We start from the raw sequence: 19,081 nt of genomic DNA, 5'->3' as shown, positions 1-19,081 counted from the left end.
ACTGTAGTTTTCCCCAGTATTCCTTCCCTCCTTTTCAGACAGCCATCAAATATTACATAGTACTTTACCCCTATGTTAGTCGTGTTGTGAAAGAAAACACAAACCAAAAAACCCCAGCAGTAAACATAAAGGAAGTAAAGTTGCTTTGATTTGCTTTCAGACTCCATCAGTTCTTTTTCTGGAGATGGATTGTATTTGGTTTTTTTTTTTTTTTAGTGTAAGTCCTTCAGAATTGTCTTGGGGGGGGCGGCTAGGTGATGCAGTGGATAAAGCACCGGCCCTGGAGTCAGGAGTACCTGGGTTCAAATCCGGTCTCAGACACTTAATAATTACCTAGCTGTGTGGCCTTGGGCAAGCCACTTAACCCCATTTGCCTTGCAAAAACCTAAAAAAAAAAGCAAACAAAAAAACCCAGAATTGTCTTGTGTTGTGTATTACTGAAAATAGTTAAGTCATTCATAGTTGATCATCATACAGTATTGTTGTTATTACATACAGTAATATTCTCCTGGTTCTCATTTCACTTTATATCACTTCATGTAAATATTCTCAGGTTTTAACTTATAAAAGTTTTAGCTTTTTAAAGTTAAAAGAAGAGAAAAAAATCAGGGCAGTCAATACAATTTGAAAAGGGCTGGAAAGATATACTGTGTCCAGTTCTTGTGGATTCCCCATCTTTGCAAAGGATTGAAAAGGATGGGTCTTCTCAGGTCTCTTCATTCTAGTCCTGCTTGATCTTTATAATTTTGTTAGATTTCCTTGGGATTTTTTTAAGTGTAACTATTCTTTCCATTTCCATTATCAGAATTATTGTGTATATTTTTTTCTTGGCTCTGCTGACTTTGCTCTGCCCCAGTTCATATACATCTCTCCATACTTCTTCAAGCATCATATACATCATTTCTTACAGCATAGTGATATTCCAAAATGGTTGTGCTCACAGCTTCACCACCCATATATTAGCACACTATTTTCTTATAAATTCTCTAACATTTACTTTTCCTACCTTTTGTCAGTTTGCTGACTTCCATTTTCTTATTATTTGGACCATTCATTTGTGTGGCTGTTAATAGTTTGTAATTCTTCTTTTTAGAAAAATCTATATTTTTAGAACCTGACTTGGTGCCCAACTCTGAGGATACCAAAAAACCCAAAGCAGTTCTTGCCCTCAGGACTCTTACATTCTAACAGATATCTTGAAGATAATCTGTACTTATGAGATCCTAAATAAGTCCAAAGTAATTGTTATTTGTTTCTGAGGGAGTTCTTAAAAGGTTCATGTGATCCCTTGAGCTGAACTTTGCAGAAAGGTTGAGATTCTAAAGAGTGGAGAGGAAGAATAAGTGTGTTCCTGGCCTAGAGGACAACTTGTGCAAAGGTATTGTAAGAAGGGAAATGAAACATTAGTTTGAGATAAACAAGTGGATCAGGTTAAATAGACCACAGAGTTGTTTTTTGTTTGTTTTTTTTTTTTTTTTTTTAGTTTTTGCAAGGCAATGGGGTTAAGCAGCTTGCCCAAGGCCACACAGCTAGGTAATTATTAAGTATCTGAGGCCGGATTTGAACTCAGGGCCTCTTGACTCCAAGGCCAGTGCTCTATCCACTGCACCACCTAGCTGCCCCTGACCACAGAGTTCTTGAAGAGGATTAATGTGGCATAAATCTGGAAAAGATAGAAAACTGGGCTGGAGATAGATTGTGAAGGGCTTTAATCACCAGAGCTAGGAATTTTTATTTGATTCTAAAGACAACAAGGAACTCTTGGAGTTTTTTGAGAGAGGGATTGTCATTATCAAATCTATATTTAGTCATAAAACTTTAGCAGCTTTGTTTCTTATGGATTTTTGGAGAGGGGAGAGATTGGAGTTAGGGAGACTCAATTACTCAATTAGGGGTCTCTTTTGTGTGAGAAGGGGGTAAAGGCTTGAAGGAGGAGATGAAATTGAGGTAGGAGAATAAGATTTGGCAGGTGTTCAGATATGGGGACTAAGCAAAAGTGAGGATGTGAGGATGACATCAAGGTTAGGAATCTGGGAGATTGACAGGATGATGGTCCCTTTCTAAGAAAGGTGAATTTATGAATTTATCTTAACTCTTCTTTTGCCTAGGAAAATTTTCAGCCTGCATCACCCCAATCTTTCGAGAGATTTTTTACCTATCTGAAAATTAGCTAATTATATGACCTCTCAAGGTCCTTCTTATTTAGCATTCTCTTTATCCTAGGATTCCATGAGTTCATGCCCTAAGGAATCAGTATAGGCAGAGAAGTAACTGGGTAGGTCCGATATAGTTCTAGGCAGGCCAAGGAACATAATCTAGGCTATTCCAAAGGATCTTCAAGAACAATACCATGGTTATATATATGGGCCTTCATATATATATTCATCTATTTTACTACTGGGTATTTGTAGGGTTTTGAAGGTAAGTCCAGGCTCTGAAAAAGGAAGGAGCATAGGCGCTAGGATCACTGGGTTAGTCTAGAATTCAGTGCTAGGAGGAAAATGAAAGATCACTGAATCCCACTTCCTCAGTGTACAGATGGATAAGACACAAGAGGAGAAAGCACCTGGGATCATAGACATTCAAATAGACAATCACATGGGGATGTAGCTGGAATGAGGTTCTTGCTCTTTTGATTTTTGGTCAGGTGCTCTTGTCATCATGCTCCCTTGTCTTCCAATGGGCTCTTATTGTGAGTGGGTTGACCTTTGTAGTTCTTTTATATCATGGAAGCCTGGGACATAGACAATGAACTGAGATTTATATTTTAGATAAAAAAGAAAAGTCTCTTTTTCATGCCATTTTGGCTCTTTTCCTCAGACTCCATTTTTCATTTCAGAGTGATTCTCTGACTCTTCTGGCTCCTCCCATTACCCATTTGCATTTGCTTTTTGGACTCCTTCCTTCTTCAGTCTACTAATTTTCAACTTTGCAAGGCAGGTCTATGAGCTTTCGTCTCCATTTTCTCATTTGAGTCTCATTCCTGCCTTGGGATGGGGACCAGGCAGTGATTATTGTCCCTGTTGAACAGAAAAGAATCTCAGTGGCCACCCAGTGTCATAGTCAAGAGACTAGTGGAAGCAGCAATAGGCAGCAGACTCACTTCTGAAGGACTGAATCAATCACATGCAAAAATTTTAGACCACTGTTAATCCATCTACATATGCTCATCTCCCTGGCAGGCATAGAACACAAAATCAGAGAGGAGAAGACCTTCAGAAATCAGAGGCAGGACTTCTTCAAATCCTTTCCTTTAAATTTTCCATTTTTCTGGGGGAGAACTAACTGAGGCTAAACTGGGGAATGAATGCCCTCAGTCCTTCAAGTCAGGGGCAGAGTCAGAACTGTACATCCTAATGCCTGTTGTTTCTCCCACTGGAGTATGTCATCAGGCACATTTAACCTTCTTAAAGAAGAGAGGAAATGAGTCCTTGCCCCTAATGCCTGCTTGATATGAATTTTGACTGTTAATTAAACTATCTCTCCCTGCCCTTGTTTCCACAGGAGGCCTTCCCGAGGACTTTCTGAACTCCTTGGAAAAGACCACAGATGATAAGTTGAAAGTCACTCTCAAGTATCCTCATTATTTTCCTCTCCTAAAGAAGTGTTATGTTCCTGAGACTCGAAGGAAGGTTGAAGAGGCTTTCAACTGTAGATGCAAGGAGGTAAGATGGCTCCTCTAGCTCAAGAGCAGGGTTCTGCTCGCCTTCCTTTGCCTTCACTGTTGTCCTCTTTTTGCCATTTGGGTGTCTAAAACCAGAAGTGATAGTAAAGGGATTTGGATTATCATTGCAGATGCCTAGCAGGTAATGAGTCTGGCCAAACTCTTGTGGTTCTGGTCTTCTTCAATACTGAAGGATTGGCAGCGATGAGTATTTGGGGCCTGTTGGGATAAGTGTGCTTATTTCCTGAGGGGGACCACTTTGAAGGAACCCCACTGACCTGTTAAAAGCCTTGCTATTTCATAGTCCTCTCTTACAGGGAATAAGGTACTTATCCCAGTAGGTCAAATCTGCCATTGAGATAGATAGATACTCGTGTTGAGGTAAACTTCTGTCTCTCTCCAGTTTCCCCTTTTAAAATGTAAATTCTTCTGGGAAAGGTAACCCTTAGAGGTCCTGTTCTGTGGGGTAAATGAGATTAGTCTCTTAAGAAACAGCCAAGGCACCATGTGACCTTGGTCACAGAAGAGTCACTTCCTCCGTGTATTCAGTATCTTCTTACTTAATCCTAGGTTATTTGGGGAAGGACCCCCTTCAGGAAAGCCTGGAAACTTAGACTTTTTTCCCCCACTCTCTTGTATCTTTGCATCCAGTCAGATCAGCAGAGAATTCATACTGTCTCTGTCTCCATCCTTTCTCTTCCCGCAGCTGCCAGCCTAGTTCAGCCCTTTATTTCCCTCAGCTCTAGTTGCAGTGTCCCACTAACTATCATCCCTGGTCTTTTTCACCTTCAGCCCATCCTGCCCCGGCTGCTAGTATAACCTTCCTAATGTGTCACTGCCTTACTGATAGCTTCATTTACTCTCGTCTACAAGATGAAGTCCAAACTTTTTAGCCAGGTGTTCACGGTCCTTCCCATTCTGTTTCTACTTTTCAGCCTTTTTTTTTTTTTAATTTTTTGCAGGGTAATGGGGTTAAGTGACTTGTCCAAGATCACAAAGCTAGGTAATAATTAAGTGTCTGAGGACAGATTTGAACTCAGGTCTATCCTGACTCCAAGGCCAATGCTGTATCCTCTGTGCCACCTATCTGCCCTACTTTTCAGTCTTCTTATAATAATCTCCCTCAAGGCTCACTAGTCATATTATCCTCAAAAATATTGTATTTCTTGGCTTACTCTTACCATTTCTGGAATTCACCCATCACCACCACCTAGAGAAGTTCTGTCAGCCCCTAATGACCAACCTCACCTCTACCAACTTCAGTTCTAGAATTAAAACTCTTCCATTCTCTCAGCTCTCATGAATTTTTAAAAGAGAATATTTGTTGTCCCAAATGAATCTCTTTAAGTGGTTGAATTTTAAGCCATGTAAAGCAAAATGGCACATTGAAACAGTATTAGGGCAAAGATTTTTTGGTGGACCGTCCCTCATCCCTATCTGAAGATCAATTTCAGGGGCTCTCCTTTAATCTCTTTCTATCTGGCAGTTCAACATTTATTAACATTCTACATACTGGAGAGGAACATAGTCCCCAGCAAAGGTGAGGTCTAGTACAAATAACTATGGTACAGAGTAGAAAAAGGCATCACAGTGGATAGAGTCAGGAAACCTCATCTTCCTGAGTTCAAATCTAGCTTCAGGTACTTACTAATTGAGACCCTGGGCAAGTCACTTAATCCTATTTGCCTCAGTTTCCTTAAGGCAATGGTCACTCCAGTATCTCTGCCAAGAAAATCCCAAGATGGGGTCACAAAGAGTCAGACATGACTGAAAATACTCAGCAACTACACAGACTAGAAAATAAGAGATAAGCACAAAGACCTGTGTTTGAATCCCCAGCTCCAGTACTACAAGGTCTTTAGGACCTTGCTCTTCCTTTCTTAAGTTGAAGAAAATGAATTAGAGGGACTTGAAGACCTTTTCTCAAGACTCTACATCCTTTGACCTTCCTCCTTTTCTAAACCCCGGGGTCTGAGCTTCCCACATTTCTTGTTGGCCGTGTTGGCTTTGGGAGGAATGATCATTGCTAGGTCCCTCACTATGCATACTCTTTGATTTCTCCTAGGAGAACTGTGTGATCCTCCAGGAACTAGTGGATCTCCGGGCTCAGAAGTCCAGCCTGCTAGGATTTAAAACACATGCTGATTATGTCCTAGAGATGAATATGGCCAAAACAAGCCAGGATGTCGCCACATTCCTAGGTAATGCCTGCCACCTTCTCATCCAGCCTGGACTTCCTGCATGGCAAAGAGCTCTGCACTTGGGGTCTGTAGACCAAGGTTCAAGTACTTATTCTGCCATCATCTGGTTGTGATATTGGGCAAGTTACATAGCATTTCCCAGCTCTAGGGACTCAGTCTAGAAAGTGGAGATAGTGATACTCATCCTGCTTGTCTCATTGAGTTGTTGCAGTGATTAGTTTTTCTGAGACATCATAGTCTGGGTACTGTGGAGTGAGGGGTACTGGGAAGAGTACAAGAGAGCTCAAGTAGGATGGTAACCATGTTGGAGTTTTGGAGAGTTTCAGCACTGTGAGGCATAATCAAGTCTAGACCTTTTGAGCTAGAAAGGATCATAGAGAGATCTTGTCCACCCATCTCATTTGAGAGACTGCGAAGGGGTCGTAGCCAGGTAGGGAGGGCTTGAACCCCAGACTTCTCCTCAGCCATGCCCCATGAGATTTACCCTAACCTCCTTCCTAGGGCTGTGGTGAGGAGAGGGCTCTGTGGACCCCCTCAGCAGGAATGCCCACTCACTTAAACACTGTCTTCCTTGCCAGATGAACTGGCCCAAAAACTGAAGCCTCTTGGGGAAGAAGAGCGAGCAGTTATTTTGGAGTTGAAAAAAAAAGAATGTGAGAAGCGGGCCCTGGATTTTGACAACCAGATCAATGCCTGGGACATGCGCTACTACATGAACCAGGTGGAGGAGACCCGCTATAATGTGGACCAGAACCTGCTGAAGGAGTACTTCCCTATGCAGGTGGTCACCAAGGGTCTCCTGGGCATCTATCAGGAGCTCCTGGGACTGACCTTTGAACTGGAAGAGAATGCCAAGGTGTGGCATGAGGATGTGAAATTGTATTCTGTGCGGGATGTTGACTCGGGCAAAATGATAGGGAAATTCTACCTGGACTTGTACCCCCGGTGAGTATCAGAGAGGACCTCATGAACAACTCTGGGGACAGCTGGACTTGGGATGCTTGGGAGACTTGTCCCTCAGATTGGTGGGGCTTAGGGAAAGTGTGTTCAGGGTGGAGTTTCCTTATTTATTTATTTGTTTGTTTATTTTAAAATTGTATTAAGGCAATGGTGTTAAATGACTTGCCCAAGATCACTCAGCTAGGTAATTATTAAGTGACTGAGGCCAGATTTGAATTCAGGTCCTCCTGACTCCAGGGCTGTTGTTCTATCCATTGTGCCACCTAGCTGTCCCAGAGTTTCCATTTTTAAAAGCAAAAAGAAATTAGGAAATGTTTCTTGCACACCAAGCTTCAGGATGGCAGAGTGGTATTATGGGAAGGATCCAGAAGACAGGAGAAGGATCCAGTTCTAATTCTGCCACTAGCTCCCTTGGAGACTTTGGGCATGTCCTCATGATTATGGCTGTAGAAGGACACCTTTACTTTTCTCCCTTCACTTAAAAAAAAGCCAACCATCACACAGTCCAGCTCCCACCTGAAGCCCAAGAGTGATGATCTTGAGGCGGCTAGGTGGCACAGTAGATAGAGCACAGGTCCTGGAGTCAGGAGTACCTGAGTTCAAATCTGACCTCAGACACTTAATAATTACGTAGCTGTGGCCTTGGGCAAGCCACTTAACTCCACTGCCTTGCAAAAACCTTTTTAAAAAAAAAGAGTGATGATCAATCCTCTTCAGGAAGGCCTCCAGGTCATTATTTTAGAGCTTATTATTTGAGAGGTCTTCCATCAGCGAATCCAGATTTACTTCTTTTTTAGCTTCGACTCATCACTCCTAATTATGCCTTCTCCGGCAAAGGAGAACAAGTCTAATCCCCTTTTCATCTGACAGCCCATCAGATATTTGGTACCAGTGAAGATACACCCCCTATGGCATCTCCTTCCTAACAGAACAGCCCCAGTTCCTTTCAGGGGTCTTTGTGACTGGGTTTGACTACCTTCTTATCTTTCTGGTCCTAGGAAAGGATGCGGGGTGAGGGGTTACTATCATAAGCTCAGGTCCTGTTAAGGCAGCTTAAGAGATCACAGGAAGCATGCCAACCAGATCTCATGGTGGCTAGTAGTGAGCTTGAGGTTTATTAAGACTTCTAGATCTTTTTTCTCCCCCAGCTTGAATTTTTAATATGGCTAATTCCCCATTCTATATTTGCCATTGTTGTTCAATCCTATCAGAGTCTTTGTGATCCCATGCACCATTCTGTCCATGGGGGTTTCTTGGCAAATATACTGTTGATTTTTTCCTCTTGTGGATTAAGGCAAATAGAGGTTAAGTGATTTGCCCTAGTACATGTCTGAAGTCAGTTTTGAATTCAGGTCTTCCTGATTCCAGGCTTATTCAGTCAACTATCTGTACATGACTTCATATTTATCCCTTATTATACTTGACTCCTTACTCTATTCTGTTCTTAGGATTCTATTGTTCTAGGAGTTAGACCCTTTCTTTTAGTCTGATTTATAGATGAGGAAACTGAATAGTAGAAGGGAACTGACTTGCCTAAGGTCATGCAATGAGGAAAAGAACTAGGACCAAGAACTTCTCATCCAAGGTTCTCTTCACTGTAATATGCTGTTTCTCTCTCTGTGTCCTGGTGGATGACCAAGCCTTATGAGTGAGATTCCTCCCACCCCAAGTCAGAAGCCTGGACCTTGACTCATTTCCCTCCTCTGTCTATAGGGAAGGAAAGTATGGTCATGCTGCCTGCTTTGGCCTACAACCTGGTTGCCTCCTCAAGGATGGTAGCCGGCAGATTTCCATTGCAGCCATGGTGGCCAACTTCACCAAACCTACACCGGATGCCCCCTCCCTGCTGCAGCATGACGAGGTGGAAACATACTTCCATGAATTTGGGCATGTGATGCACCAACTCTGTTCTCAGGTAAGGGTGACATTCCACAGAGATAGATGGATAGCAGTAAGACAGTCCTGTGACCAAGAGGACTCATGTCTCAGAATCAGGACAAAGGGGAGTGTATGGCTGGTAGGTACTGGCAAACCAGAGTGTCAAGTGTAGAAAGTGTAGACCCTGCAACCACTGGCCATCAGGGTTTGGTGACCCAGATACTGAGAAGATCTTGGATGGTTTGCCAAGGATATAGTTATTCATGATCTTGTGATACAGTCACCCAGATTCTGAGACTTGAGTCCTCTTGATCAGGGGGCTGGCTTGCCCATTATTGAATTCTAGGACACAGACATCAAGGTGCTCCCAACCAGCCTGGTTCAGTGACACAATAGAGGGACAGCCTCCCTGATAACTCACCTGCTCAGAATCCCCATTGGTCTACCACTGAGCTCCTTTCTTCTGATAGATTAACTTCATAGTTGCAGCATAGAAGCCCAGGCTTTCTTTTATGTCTTATCAGAAGGCTGCTATAGGGGTATGGGGAGATGTTGCTCTTATGGCTCAACTACCTTGTTTCCCTGATTGTGATAACATCAGAGGAGCAGGTAGATAGCATAGGTTCACATGGACCTAGGGTCATTACCAGTAATTTAGTCAGAGTAAACAAAGACAGAAACCCAGGCAGATCTAAGCAGGAGGCTTGCACAATGCGCCAACAGCTAGACAGGCATTGGATTGTAAATCAGGGTGGAGCCAGCTGACTGAGGCTGTGGGAGAAGGGGACACTGAGCCAGAACAGCCCTGTGGGAAGTGAGTTCAGTCTCTGTTGCCATTCTGTGGTAGAGATGGTTGGGTTTTTTAAATGAAGGGGGAGAAGATTAAAGGTGTGATAGAAGGTAAAATTGGTCATAGAATGTAAACCTAGAAGGGATTTTAGCAATCTAGACTAGTTTTCCAGCCAAGGAAACTAAGCCTAAGTGACTTTCTAAGACTAGAATCCAGGTTCCTTGACTTAGCAGTTGAATATATCTTAGTTAACCCTCTGGTTTTACTGTTGAGGAAATGGACAACAAAATGAATTCTTTGGGGTCATATTGCAAGCTCTGATGACTCTTAGTCTAGAGCAATTTGAGAAATGTGGGTGACTGGAGATAGGGTATGGAATGAAAAATAGATCAAGGGGTCTACAAAGTATGACCTGTGGGTCAAATATAGCCCACATCTGTTTCTGTGGCGTCCATAAGTTCATAATAGTTTTTACATTTTAATATGCAATCAAATTTTATTTTTAAGTTTTTTTATGGGTTTTTTTTTTTGCAAGGCAGTGGGTTAAGTGGCTTGCCCAAGACTACACAGCTAGGTAATTATTAAATGTCTGAGGCCAGATTTGAACTCAGGTACTCCTGACTCCAGGGCTGGTGCTCTATCCACTGCGCCACCTAGCCATCCCAAAAATTTATTTTTAAGATTGTAAAAAAAAACATTGTTCACTGAATTTGGCTCTGGGCATGGTCCCCTGGACTAGACACTGGCATGTACATAGAAAACCTGTAAAGTTCTGTGTCCTAAACACTTATAGGTATATTGTAGTCTAAGGAAATTTGGGGACAGTATTTCCCAAACTGTTATCGAGCACCTTCTGAAAGCTCATTTGACCCCATTGTTGACATTCCTTTCTCTTGGTAAAGTTGGGGATCATAGATGCCATAGACTTATCCTACAAGGACTTTCAGACAGAAGGGAAAGTGGACAAGTAGAACGGGGAGATTTTTTTGGTCACGGTAGAAGACAGAGACCCATGGTCCTTATCTTGTCCTCACATTCACAGGCAGAGTTTGCCATGTTCAGTGGAACCCATGTGGAGCGAGACTTTGTAGAAGCACCGTCACAGATGCTGGAAAATTGGGTATGGGAGAAGGAGCCTCTGAAGCGCATGTCCCAGCACTACAAAACAGGAGAGCCCATCCCCCAGGAGCTGCTGGAGAAACTCATCAAGTCCCGTCAGGCGAATACAGGTTCAGTGTTCACCCATCCGCTTTGATTTTTTTCTTAGATGTTCACTGAGTTCTATATGCATGACTGTATGGGTATATGAGGGCTGTTCATCGGTTGCAAACTTCTGAAAAGAGAAGGGACTAAGTATCAGGTAAATAGCAGAACTAAATCTAACCCTGGGCAGCTGACTGCGAATCCATTGTTCTTTGCCTACACATGTTGCCTATGATTTCTTCAAAGGCACAGTGTGATTTGAAGTCAATAAATAAGGAGATGTTTGAAGTGCTACTTACAATGTCACCAGAAAGCCAGTGGTGGCTTCTGGGTTCTTCTTAAACTAGAGGTGGCATGTCTGAACTGTGAGTGGCACCAGGGAGAGCTGGAGGGGAAGAGGGACTGGGACTGAAATGAGCACTCTGGAGAGAAGCCGACAATAATGGGGTGACCTGCTAAGGTCATTTTGGAGGTACCTGGCAGTTAAACAGTATTTCATGACTTATTTTCTTCCACACAGGTCTATTCAACCTGCGTCAAATTGTCCTCGCCAAGGTGGACCAAGCCCTGCATACACAGACAAAGGCAGACCCAGCCAAAGAATATTCCAGGCTGTGCCAGGAGATCTTAGGAATTCCAGCTACTCCAGGTACTCCCCCGGTATTCACCCTGACTGCCAGGGGTTCACTGGAGTTGTTTACCCCTGGGTGCTAATATGGACTATAGTTATAACTAGGGTGCAAAAGAGTTTACAAAAATTCTAGATGATGCTTCCATAGCAGGGTATGGATATCACTCCAGAATTTAAACAGGAGAGGAAGTGAGTACCTCTCCATTCGAAAGTCTGGGTCAGAGTAACTGAGGAAGAGAAGAGGAGGCCTCCAGGGGCTAGAATCATAGAACCTCAGAGTTAGAGAAAAACCATAGGACATGTACTGTCAAAGCCCTTACTTAGAACATGGACTATCAGAACTAGAAAGGATTATAGAGATCATCTGTAGTCACCCTGCTTTTGCAGATGAGGAAACTGAGGAGTAAGGAGAGTAGTAAGCAGTAAGGAGAAAGGGCTTGCCCAGATTTGTATAGGTAGCGATTGACAGAGCAGGTCTGCTCCCCAAGTCTTCCAGCTCCAGGCACAAGCACTGTAGCCTTTCTCTGCTGATATTGAAACTGTAATGAGAAAAACCAGGAAAAAGCAAAGCTCACTTAATACAGAGAGATCCTCTAACTTCTGGTTTGCCCAGCTGTATCCAACATAGTCCTTTATGGAGGGAGGGGCATCTTGTTCTAACCTCTTTGTTCCTTAAATGTTAAAAAAAAATGTCAGAAGGCTGGGCATCTGGCAGTCCCTCCCCCAACTCCCCCCCTGCCTGACACTGTCAGACAGAATGCTAGGATGGTTGGACCATTGGTTTCTATTGAGATGTGTAATGACATGACAGGAAGAACAGAAGATTGAGAGTTGAGAAGACTAGATTTACAGACCAAAGGACTTAGAGAATGGGCACAACACTGAGGGGATTCATCAGGCCAAAAGCTTCCTCCTGGAGATGAGGCTTTAGAACACTCCCTTCATCCAGACAGTTCCACATTGGACATTGGGGCAGGTCCAAGGAGATTGTCTTAGAAGGAGAAGTGAGCTCCCTGTCCCAGGCATAGCTACCTTTCTACAGGATATCTTTGGGTCTTAGAACTTCTCTGAGATAAATGCTACCATTTTTTAATCTTCACTTTATAGATGATGCCCCTCATGCTCTTCTGAAAATACATGGTGGCTACATTGTGTGACTATAAGTTCTAATGCAGTGACCAACATTGGCTGTGGAGCAGTTGAAAAAATTACCCAGAGTGGTGGGGGCATCGTCCCTGGAGAGGGACGATAGGTAGGCACAGGATTTGACAGAGACTGTTTTCTTTGTTACCAGAAGTGGGGTTGGAGGGCATAGGAGTGGCCACTGGCACAAATCCCTGGACATGACTGGGGTGTGATAAACCAGCATCCACAAACAAGCTAGCAGCCCAGGAGGGGAGTACTTGGTTCAGCGCAGCAACTCTGCTCATGACCACCAGATGGAAGCACCGAGCCAGGGAGCGCCCTGGAGTGAGCCTGGCCAACGTGGGGTCCATGGTCCCTGGTAGGCAGAGGCAGTGAATGTGGTCCAAGGCCACTTGGATTTGTGTCAGGGGAGTGGGCTCTAGCACCAGCCCTCTGATTTACCCCCTTTGTGACCCAGGACAAGTCTCCTCTCTTTGAACCTCAAGCTCTTCTGGCAATAGGGGCAGACATTGCTCACCTTGGCGATCCGGATTAATGCACTACTACTGTTATGGACCAGGGGCTGGTGACACTTAGAAACAAGTACAGATAAATAGAAAGGAATTTAGGGGTGGTTGAGGTGGTCTCTAATGGGAAGAGTTGTTAGAGAAGACACAAAGGAAGCCAGGGGGCCCAGAGGAGGAGATAAGGATGGAGAAGATTTCAGATACCAAGGAAAGCCCCATGTAAGACAGAGGTTGGCTGGATGCATTTATTGGATGCATAATGGGGAGGAAAAGTGGGTTGGAGCCAGGCCTTTAAATGCCTTGAGAAGAGTGAGTCAGTAAAGAACCACTAAAGAGTTCAAGCAAATAAGATTTAAGCAGATTTGGCAGCTGTGTGGAAGATGGATCAGAGAGGGAAGAGATTAGAGATGACTGAGGAGGTTATTACATTGAAACAGGAGAGAAGATATGAGAACCTGAAATGAGGTGGTGGTGGGAAAATCAAGAGCAGGGGATGGGCTGAGAGGCCTTGAGTCCTCTGCCATTTAGTCCCTGTGTGACTTTAGGCAGAAATTCTCTAAGTATTAATTTGCTCATCTATAAGCTTAGGGGATTGTACCATGACTTCATTAGCTCATCCCAGCCCATAAATCTCTGGACCTGTGACAATCTGCACAAAGATTCTATCATCCTCAATGGCAAAGATGTGGAGGCAGAATTGATAAGACATGAAAACTGATTAGAAAATGGTGATGGTGAGGAGCTATAGGAGATATCCAACAAGGCAGTTGATAATAGGGGACTAGATAAAGGACAGAAATCATTTGGTTTTTAATTAAATTTTTTTTCCATTTAACAAAAACCTATTTTTCTCTCTCTCTTCTCCAAACTCTGGGGGGAGGGTAGGGGGGAGAAAAAACTTTTGTATAGTCAAGCAAAACCAATTCTCTCTGGCCATGTCCCCAAAAATTTGTATTATTCTGCATCCTGAGACCATCATCATCATCAGTCAGTCAGGATGTGGGAATTATTTTTCACTATAAGTCCTCTGGAATTGTGATTGGTCATTTCATTGATCAGTTTTTACATCATATTGTTCTCTTGGGAAACAATGAATTTTTAAAAGAAGATTTGTAAATTACAATCACATGAAAATATGTTCTAAATCATAAGAGAAATACAATTAAAATAACTCTTGGGGGGGCACAGCTGGGAGGCATAATGGATAGAGCACTGGCCCCGGAGTCAGGAGGACCTCAGTTTAAATCCACTTAATACACTTAATACTTGCTTAGCTGTGTTACCTTGGGCAAATCACTTAACCCCAATGCCTTGCAAAAATCCAAAATTAAAAAAACGAAACAACAAAAAAACAACTCTAGGTTTCTTCTAATTCCATGACAAAAGATTGGAAGTCAATGTTGGTGGCGTTGTAGAATAGCAGAGGCTCTAATGCACTGATGGTGGACTTCTGAAGGAATCTAGTTGTTCTGGAAAAATGATTTGCAGTTGCAGTTACTGGCCATGTACCCCATGGAAATCAAAGACAAAAACAAAAGTTCATTGTATACTAAGTATTATTAGCAGTACTCTTTATGTCTTACAAAGCCTGGAAACCAAGTGGGTGTCCATTGATTAGGGTTTGGCTAAACATAACATGTGATGGAAAAACTTGTATGAACTGGTGCAGACTGAATCGTGTAGAACAATTATACAATGATTACGTATCTGAATGCAAATAAGGGGACTAGAGCTTGAAAGAGAGATGAACGCTGGCTATGGAGATTTTGTATGGTCTTTATTGTGTTATTGGAATCCATGGGAGACTTGGCAATATCTGAGCTGAAGAGATCTGAGAGGCATTAGTAAAGAAGGAAGTCTAACTAGGTGACTTTCATATAAAAGTGACCATAAGGGAGGATTACAAAACAATATATTGAAGCTACTTTGAACGTTCATGGTTAGTAATAAGAAAAGAGAGAGACACAAAATGCTTACAGCTGCAAGAGAATCACACCTGTCCATCATGAATACTTCAAGGATAGCTTCAGGAGTTACTGGACATGGAAAGCATCAAACATTACAAAAAATGGAATTGAAATTTTGACAGGAATGACTGGTTTACTAGGATGAGAGACATTTCCTAATCAGTTACTTATGTTGGCCCATAAGAGAAAGAAATAATCTAGAGTAATACCTCCTTCCTCTAGGTGGATGAAGGGCAGAGAGGAGGAATCAAAAGCTATCAGTAGCCTTGCTTTCAGCAATGGTGTTCTTAGCCATGTTGTCTCTTCACATTGGGCAGTGGCTTCATCAATGTATTTCTTAGAGAAGAATTTTTTTTAACTTAGGTTCTATATGGACAAATGTCAGAGTCCATAAGTTTGTTTTTAAATATTCCAGTAATATTTCCAATAAATATTCCAGTATGCGTTTATAAAGACTGTTTTAAGAGGGGTCCATAGGCTTCACCAGACTGACAAGGAGGTTCATAATTTTTCATGATTGTTGATATGGGTCTGATTCCCAGGAGAGAGATTGGAACTGTATATAAAGTATCATCCTGTGGAAAAGTTGTTTGAAACCAGGAGAGCTAATGAAATCACCAACAGTAAGAAAGGGCATAGATGTTAAGGGAGAAGAGATGAGGACTCAGGCCAGGCAGAGTAGTTCATGGATAACGGTCCAGTACAAGTGTCTGAAAAAGTTGTCAAAATCAATAGATGAGAAAGTGCATGTCAGGGTTGAGGGGGGAGAAGGGGAGTTAGCTCAATCTGGAAGATAAAAACTGAGAAAAGTTTTTTGGATTTAGTAACTAAGAGATCATTTGTCACAATGACCAATCTTGACTTAGGAGAATTGCTGGTGAAGAATGTCAAGAAGTGATGGAAGACGAGTACTTTGTGAGGCTGATGTCAGACATACTCTATGTGTTCATTTGTTTTGCTTAATTCCACTTCTTTCTTACAGGGGAGGGTTTTTTTAAAAAAAAATTTATTTGGAAGGGGGAGAAGGAATCATTGGGAAGTGATGGTGATTTTTAAAAACAAAAATACTACTTGCTTTTTAAGATTATTAGTAATCTCAGAGAGAACATCTTTACTCAAATATTGAGGCCAAAAGCCAGATGGCAACGAATTGAGAATGAGTGGGAGGAGAGGAGGTGGAGGGAAAGAGTATAGATACCCATTCTAGGAACTGAGAACATTTCCAAAATCACATCTCGAGGGAATAGTGGGGTTGAATTAACCTTCTTTTAGGGATAGGAAATACTTGGGTATGTAAGCAGCAGGAAAGACCCTGTGAGAAAAGGAGAAGTTGATGAGAGTGTGACAGAGAAAGGGGGATGGAAGAAGTAGACTTTCCTAGAAGAGACATGATTAAAGGCACAAATAGAAGCATTTATAGACATAATAATAATAATATAAAGATAAATCCCCTCTGAGAGAAGAGCCAAGGAGGAGAGAATGATGGGGAGGAGAGGATAATGGAGAGGTTTTAAAATGTGGAAGGTGGGAGCTTTCAACAGCTTGCTTTATAACTTAAATTATTTTTTTTTTAGTAATGATTGTTAAATAATATTTAAGCTTTTTTATTCTTCTGTCAGTGATTTCCTGTTATCTCACCCTTAATTAAAATCTTCCCTAGCAAGCAAAAGAAGATGAACGAACCACCTGACAATATTCCCTTTTTCCTCCCTACCAAGAAGAAAATATTTCATCAGAGTTCATGATGGCCTCTTTTCCTTTTTATATATGAATATTTTGTTTTCCAATTATGTACAATAGTAGTTTCCACCAATCATTTTTTGCAAGGCTTTGAATTTTATAATTTCCCCCCTCCCCCTAGCAGAAGGTAGTCTGATAGTCTTTACATTTTTTCCATGATATGCATATATCAAAATTGAATGTGTTGAAAGAAAAAACATGTCCTTAAGGAAGAAAGAAAATATTAGAGATAGCAAAATAATGTAACAACTTTTTTTAAAAATTGGTCTTTGTTTAAACTCCAGTTCTTTATCTGGATACTAATGGTATTCTCCATTACAGATCCCCTAAAATTGTCTCTGATTATTGCACTGATGGAGTGAGCAAGTCCATCAAGGTTGATCATCACCCCACGTTGTTGTTAGGTTGTACAATGTTCTTCTGGTTCTGCTCATCTTGCTCAGCATCAATTCATGGAAGTCTTTCCAGTCTTCTCTGAATTCCTATCCCTCCTGGTTTCTCATATAAAATAGTGTTCCATCATATACAAATACCATAATTTGTTTAACCATTCCCCAATTTCCAATTCTTTGCCACCACAGAGTTGCTATGAATATTTTTGTACATGTGAGGTTCTTACCCTTTTTCATGATCTCCTCAGTAGTGGTATTGCTGGATCAAAGGGTAGGCATAATTTTACTGGATGGCCTCTTCTCTTAGTGAAGTAGGAAGGGAGGAAAAGGTACTGTAGGAAACTTGAGGGAGAAGGTTTAGAGGCTCTGTGGCATGCAAGAGAGAATCAGTTAGGGAGCAGCTAGGTTGCACAGTGGATAGAGCACTGGCCCTGGAGTCAGGAGGACCTGAGTTCAAATCCAGCCTCAGACACTTAATAATTACCTAGCTGTGTGACCTTGGGCAAGTCATTTAATCCCACTGCCTTGCAAAAATAAAAAAAATAGAGAATCATTCAGGTCAGAATAAAAGGACTGCCATGCAATAGTGAAGATTAGAGAACAGAAATGTTTAGTTGCTCCAGTTGACATAAATGATTTGACTTCCTTTTGTGGAGTGTTCAGCTGAGATGGTGGAGAATAACCTAAGTCTCCTCCTCTAGGAAAAGGAGTTCTTTAAGAAGGCCCACACCGAGAGCTCTCCACTAAGACATCATCCAACATTTCCGACCTTTTCTCTCTCTTCCCCAGGTCCAAGGCCATCAATGAACCTCATCACCACAGTTTATAGTGATCCTTTATGCACTTGGTTTGTCTCTTTCCTGAATTATCTATCACCTTGTATTTTAGTTATCTATTCATATCTTTGGTTCTATCTCTAATGTGAGCCCCCTGTGAACAGGAATCATGAATTATTGACTCCACTGGAGTCTTGCCCTGTTGCTTCCTCTCGGTTTGGAGGAAAGTTTGTGCCTCAGGTGGGTAGGTCCGGCAGAAAGAGGATCAGTCTAGCAATTCTCAGAGAGACTAGGCATTCAGATGGTCTCCTACAGTACCTGCTCCTCCTCCTCCTTTTGGAGAGTATCTTCCTTCCTACTTCACTAAGAAAAGAGGCCATCATGAACTCTGATTAAGCAGAATGACCAATTTTAGTCCCAGAAAAAAAAGATGATGAAATATTTTCTTGGTAGGGAGGAGAAAGGAGGTATTGTCAGGTAGTTTGTTCAGAAGATTTTAATTAAGGGTGGGATAGAACAATTTCCTGGTTGTGATTGATGGAGAAAACTGATCCTATAACATCCTAGGTCCTTGAATTATCTTCAGAGAACTAAACCCAGTGCTCTGCACACAACAGGAGTTTGTTGAAATTTCAGATACTTCAGGGAAAGGGGAGAACATGAGTTCTTCCCCTCACTCTGTGTTTTCTCTTCAGGTACTAACATGCCAGCCACCTTTGGCCACTTGGCAGGAGGCTATGATGCCCAGTACTATGGCTACCTCTGGAGTGAGGTGTACTCTATGGACATGTTTCACACACGCTTCAAAATGGAAGGGGTCCTCAACTGTAAGGTAAAATAGCTTATTCTTGGGACAGGTTTCTGCTGATTCTCTTCCAGTCCACTTGGTCCCCTTTCCCATCAAAAGGCAGAGGAGTGATGTCACTGGAGAACTCTGGTCTAGTGTCCACTCCCTCTGCTTCCCAGTGTACACAGTGTACACCCCTGAAGATCCACGCAGGCACAGCTTTATATAATCCCAAAGCCCTCTAAGCACACCTTGTGTTAGCCCACTTGAGCCTGGATTTCTCTTCCATGACTGGGAGAAATCAGCCTTTCCTACTTCTTCAGCTTTCCAGGGCAAGACTGTAGGCTCCCCTTCCCTCCTAGAGGACCTCTGATTTAAGGGCCAAGGTCAGAACCAACCAAATGAAACATGTGGACAGCATGGGTCCCATCTTCAAGGAT

General features: G+C 42.3%; 1 protein-coding gene across 1 annotated transcript in view; it reads left to right on the top strand.

Annotated features, from left to right (window-relative positions):
- Positions 1-19,081, top strand: part of THOP1 (thimet oligopeptidase 1) — a 53,146-nt gene that overhangs the window by 25,384 nt on the left and 8,681 nt on the right. Inside the window, exons 6-12 of the mRNA XM_074204592.1 lie at positions 3,505-3,665; positions 5,730-5,865; positions 6,444-6,810; positions 8,539-8,740; positions 10,536-10,722; positions 11,217-11,345; positions 18,550-18,686. Of these exons, the coding sequence (XP_074060693.1) occupies positions 3,505-3,665; positions 5,730-5,865; positions 6,444-6,810; positions 8,539-8,740; positions 10,536-10,722; positions 11,217-11,345; positions 18,550-18,686 (1,319 nt within the window). The remainder of the gene's footprint in view (positions 1-3,504; positions 3,666-5,729; positions 5,866-6,443; positions 6,811-8,538; positions 8,741-10,535; positions 10,723-11,216; positions 11,346-18,549; positions 18,687-19,081) is intronic.

Source organism: Macrotis lagotis, chromosome X (assembly GCF_037893015.1).
Source record: "Macrotis lagotis isolate mMagLag1 chromosome X, bilby.v1.9.chrom.fasta, whole genome shotgun sequence".
NCBI classification, from domain to species: Eukaryota; Metazoa; Chordata; class Mammalia; order Peramelemorphia; family Peramelidae; genus Macrotis; species Macrotis lagotis.
The sequence above is the reverse complement of the archived record's forward strand: the minus strand, read 5'-3'. Positions and strand labels throughout refer to the sequence as shown.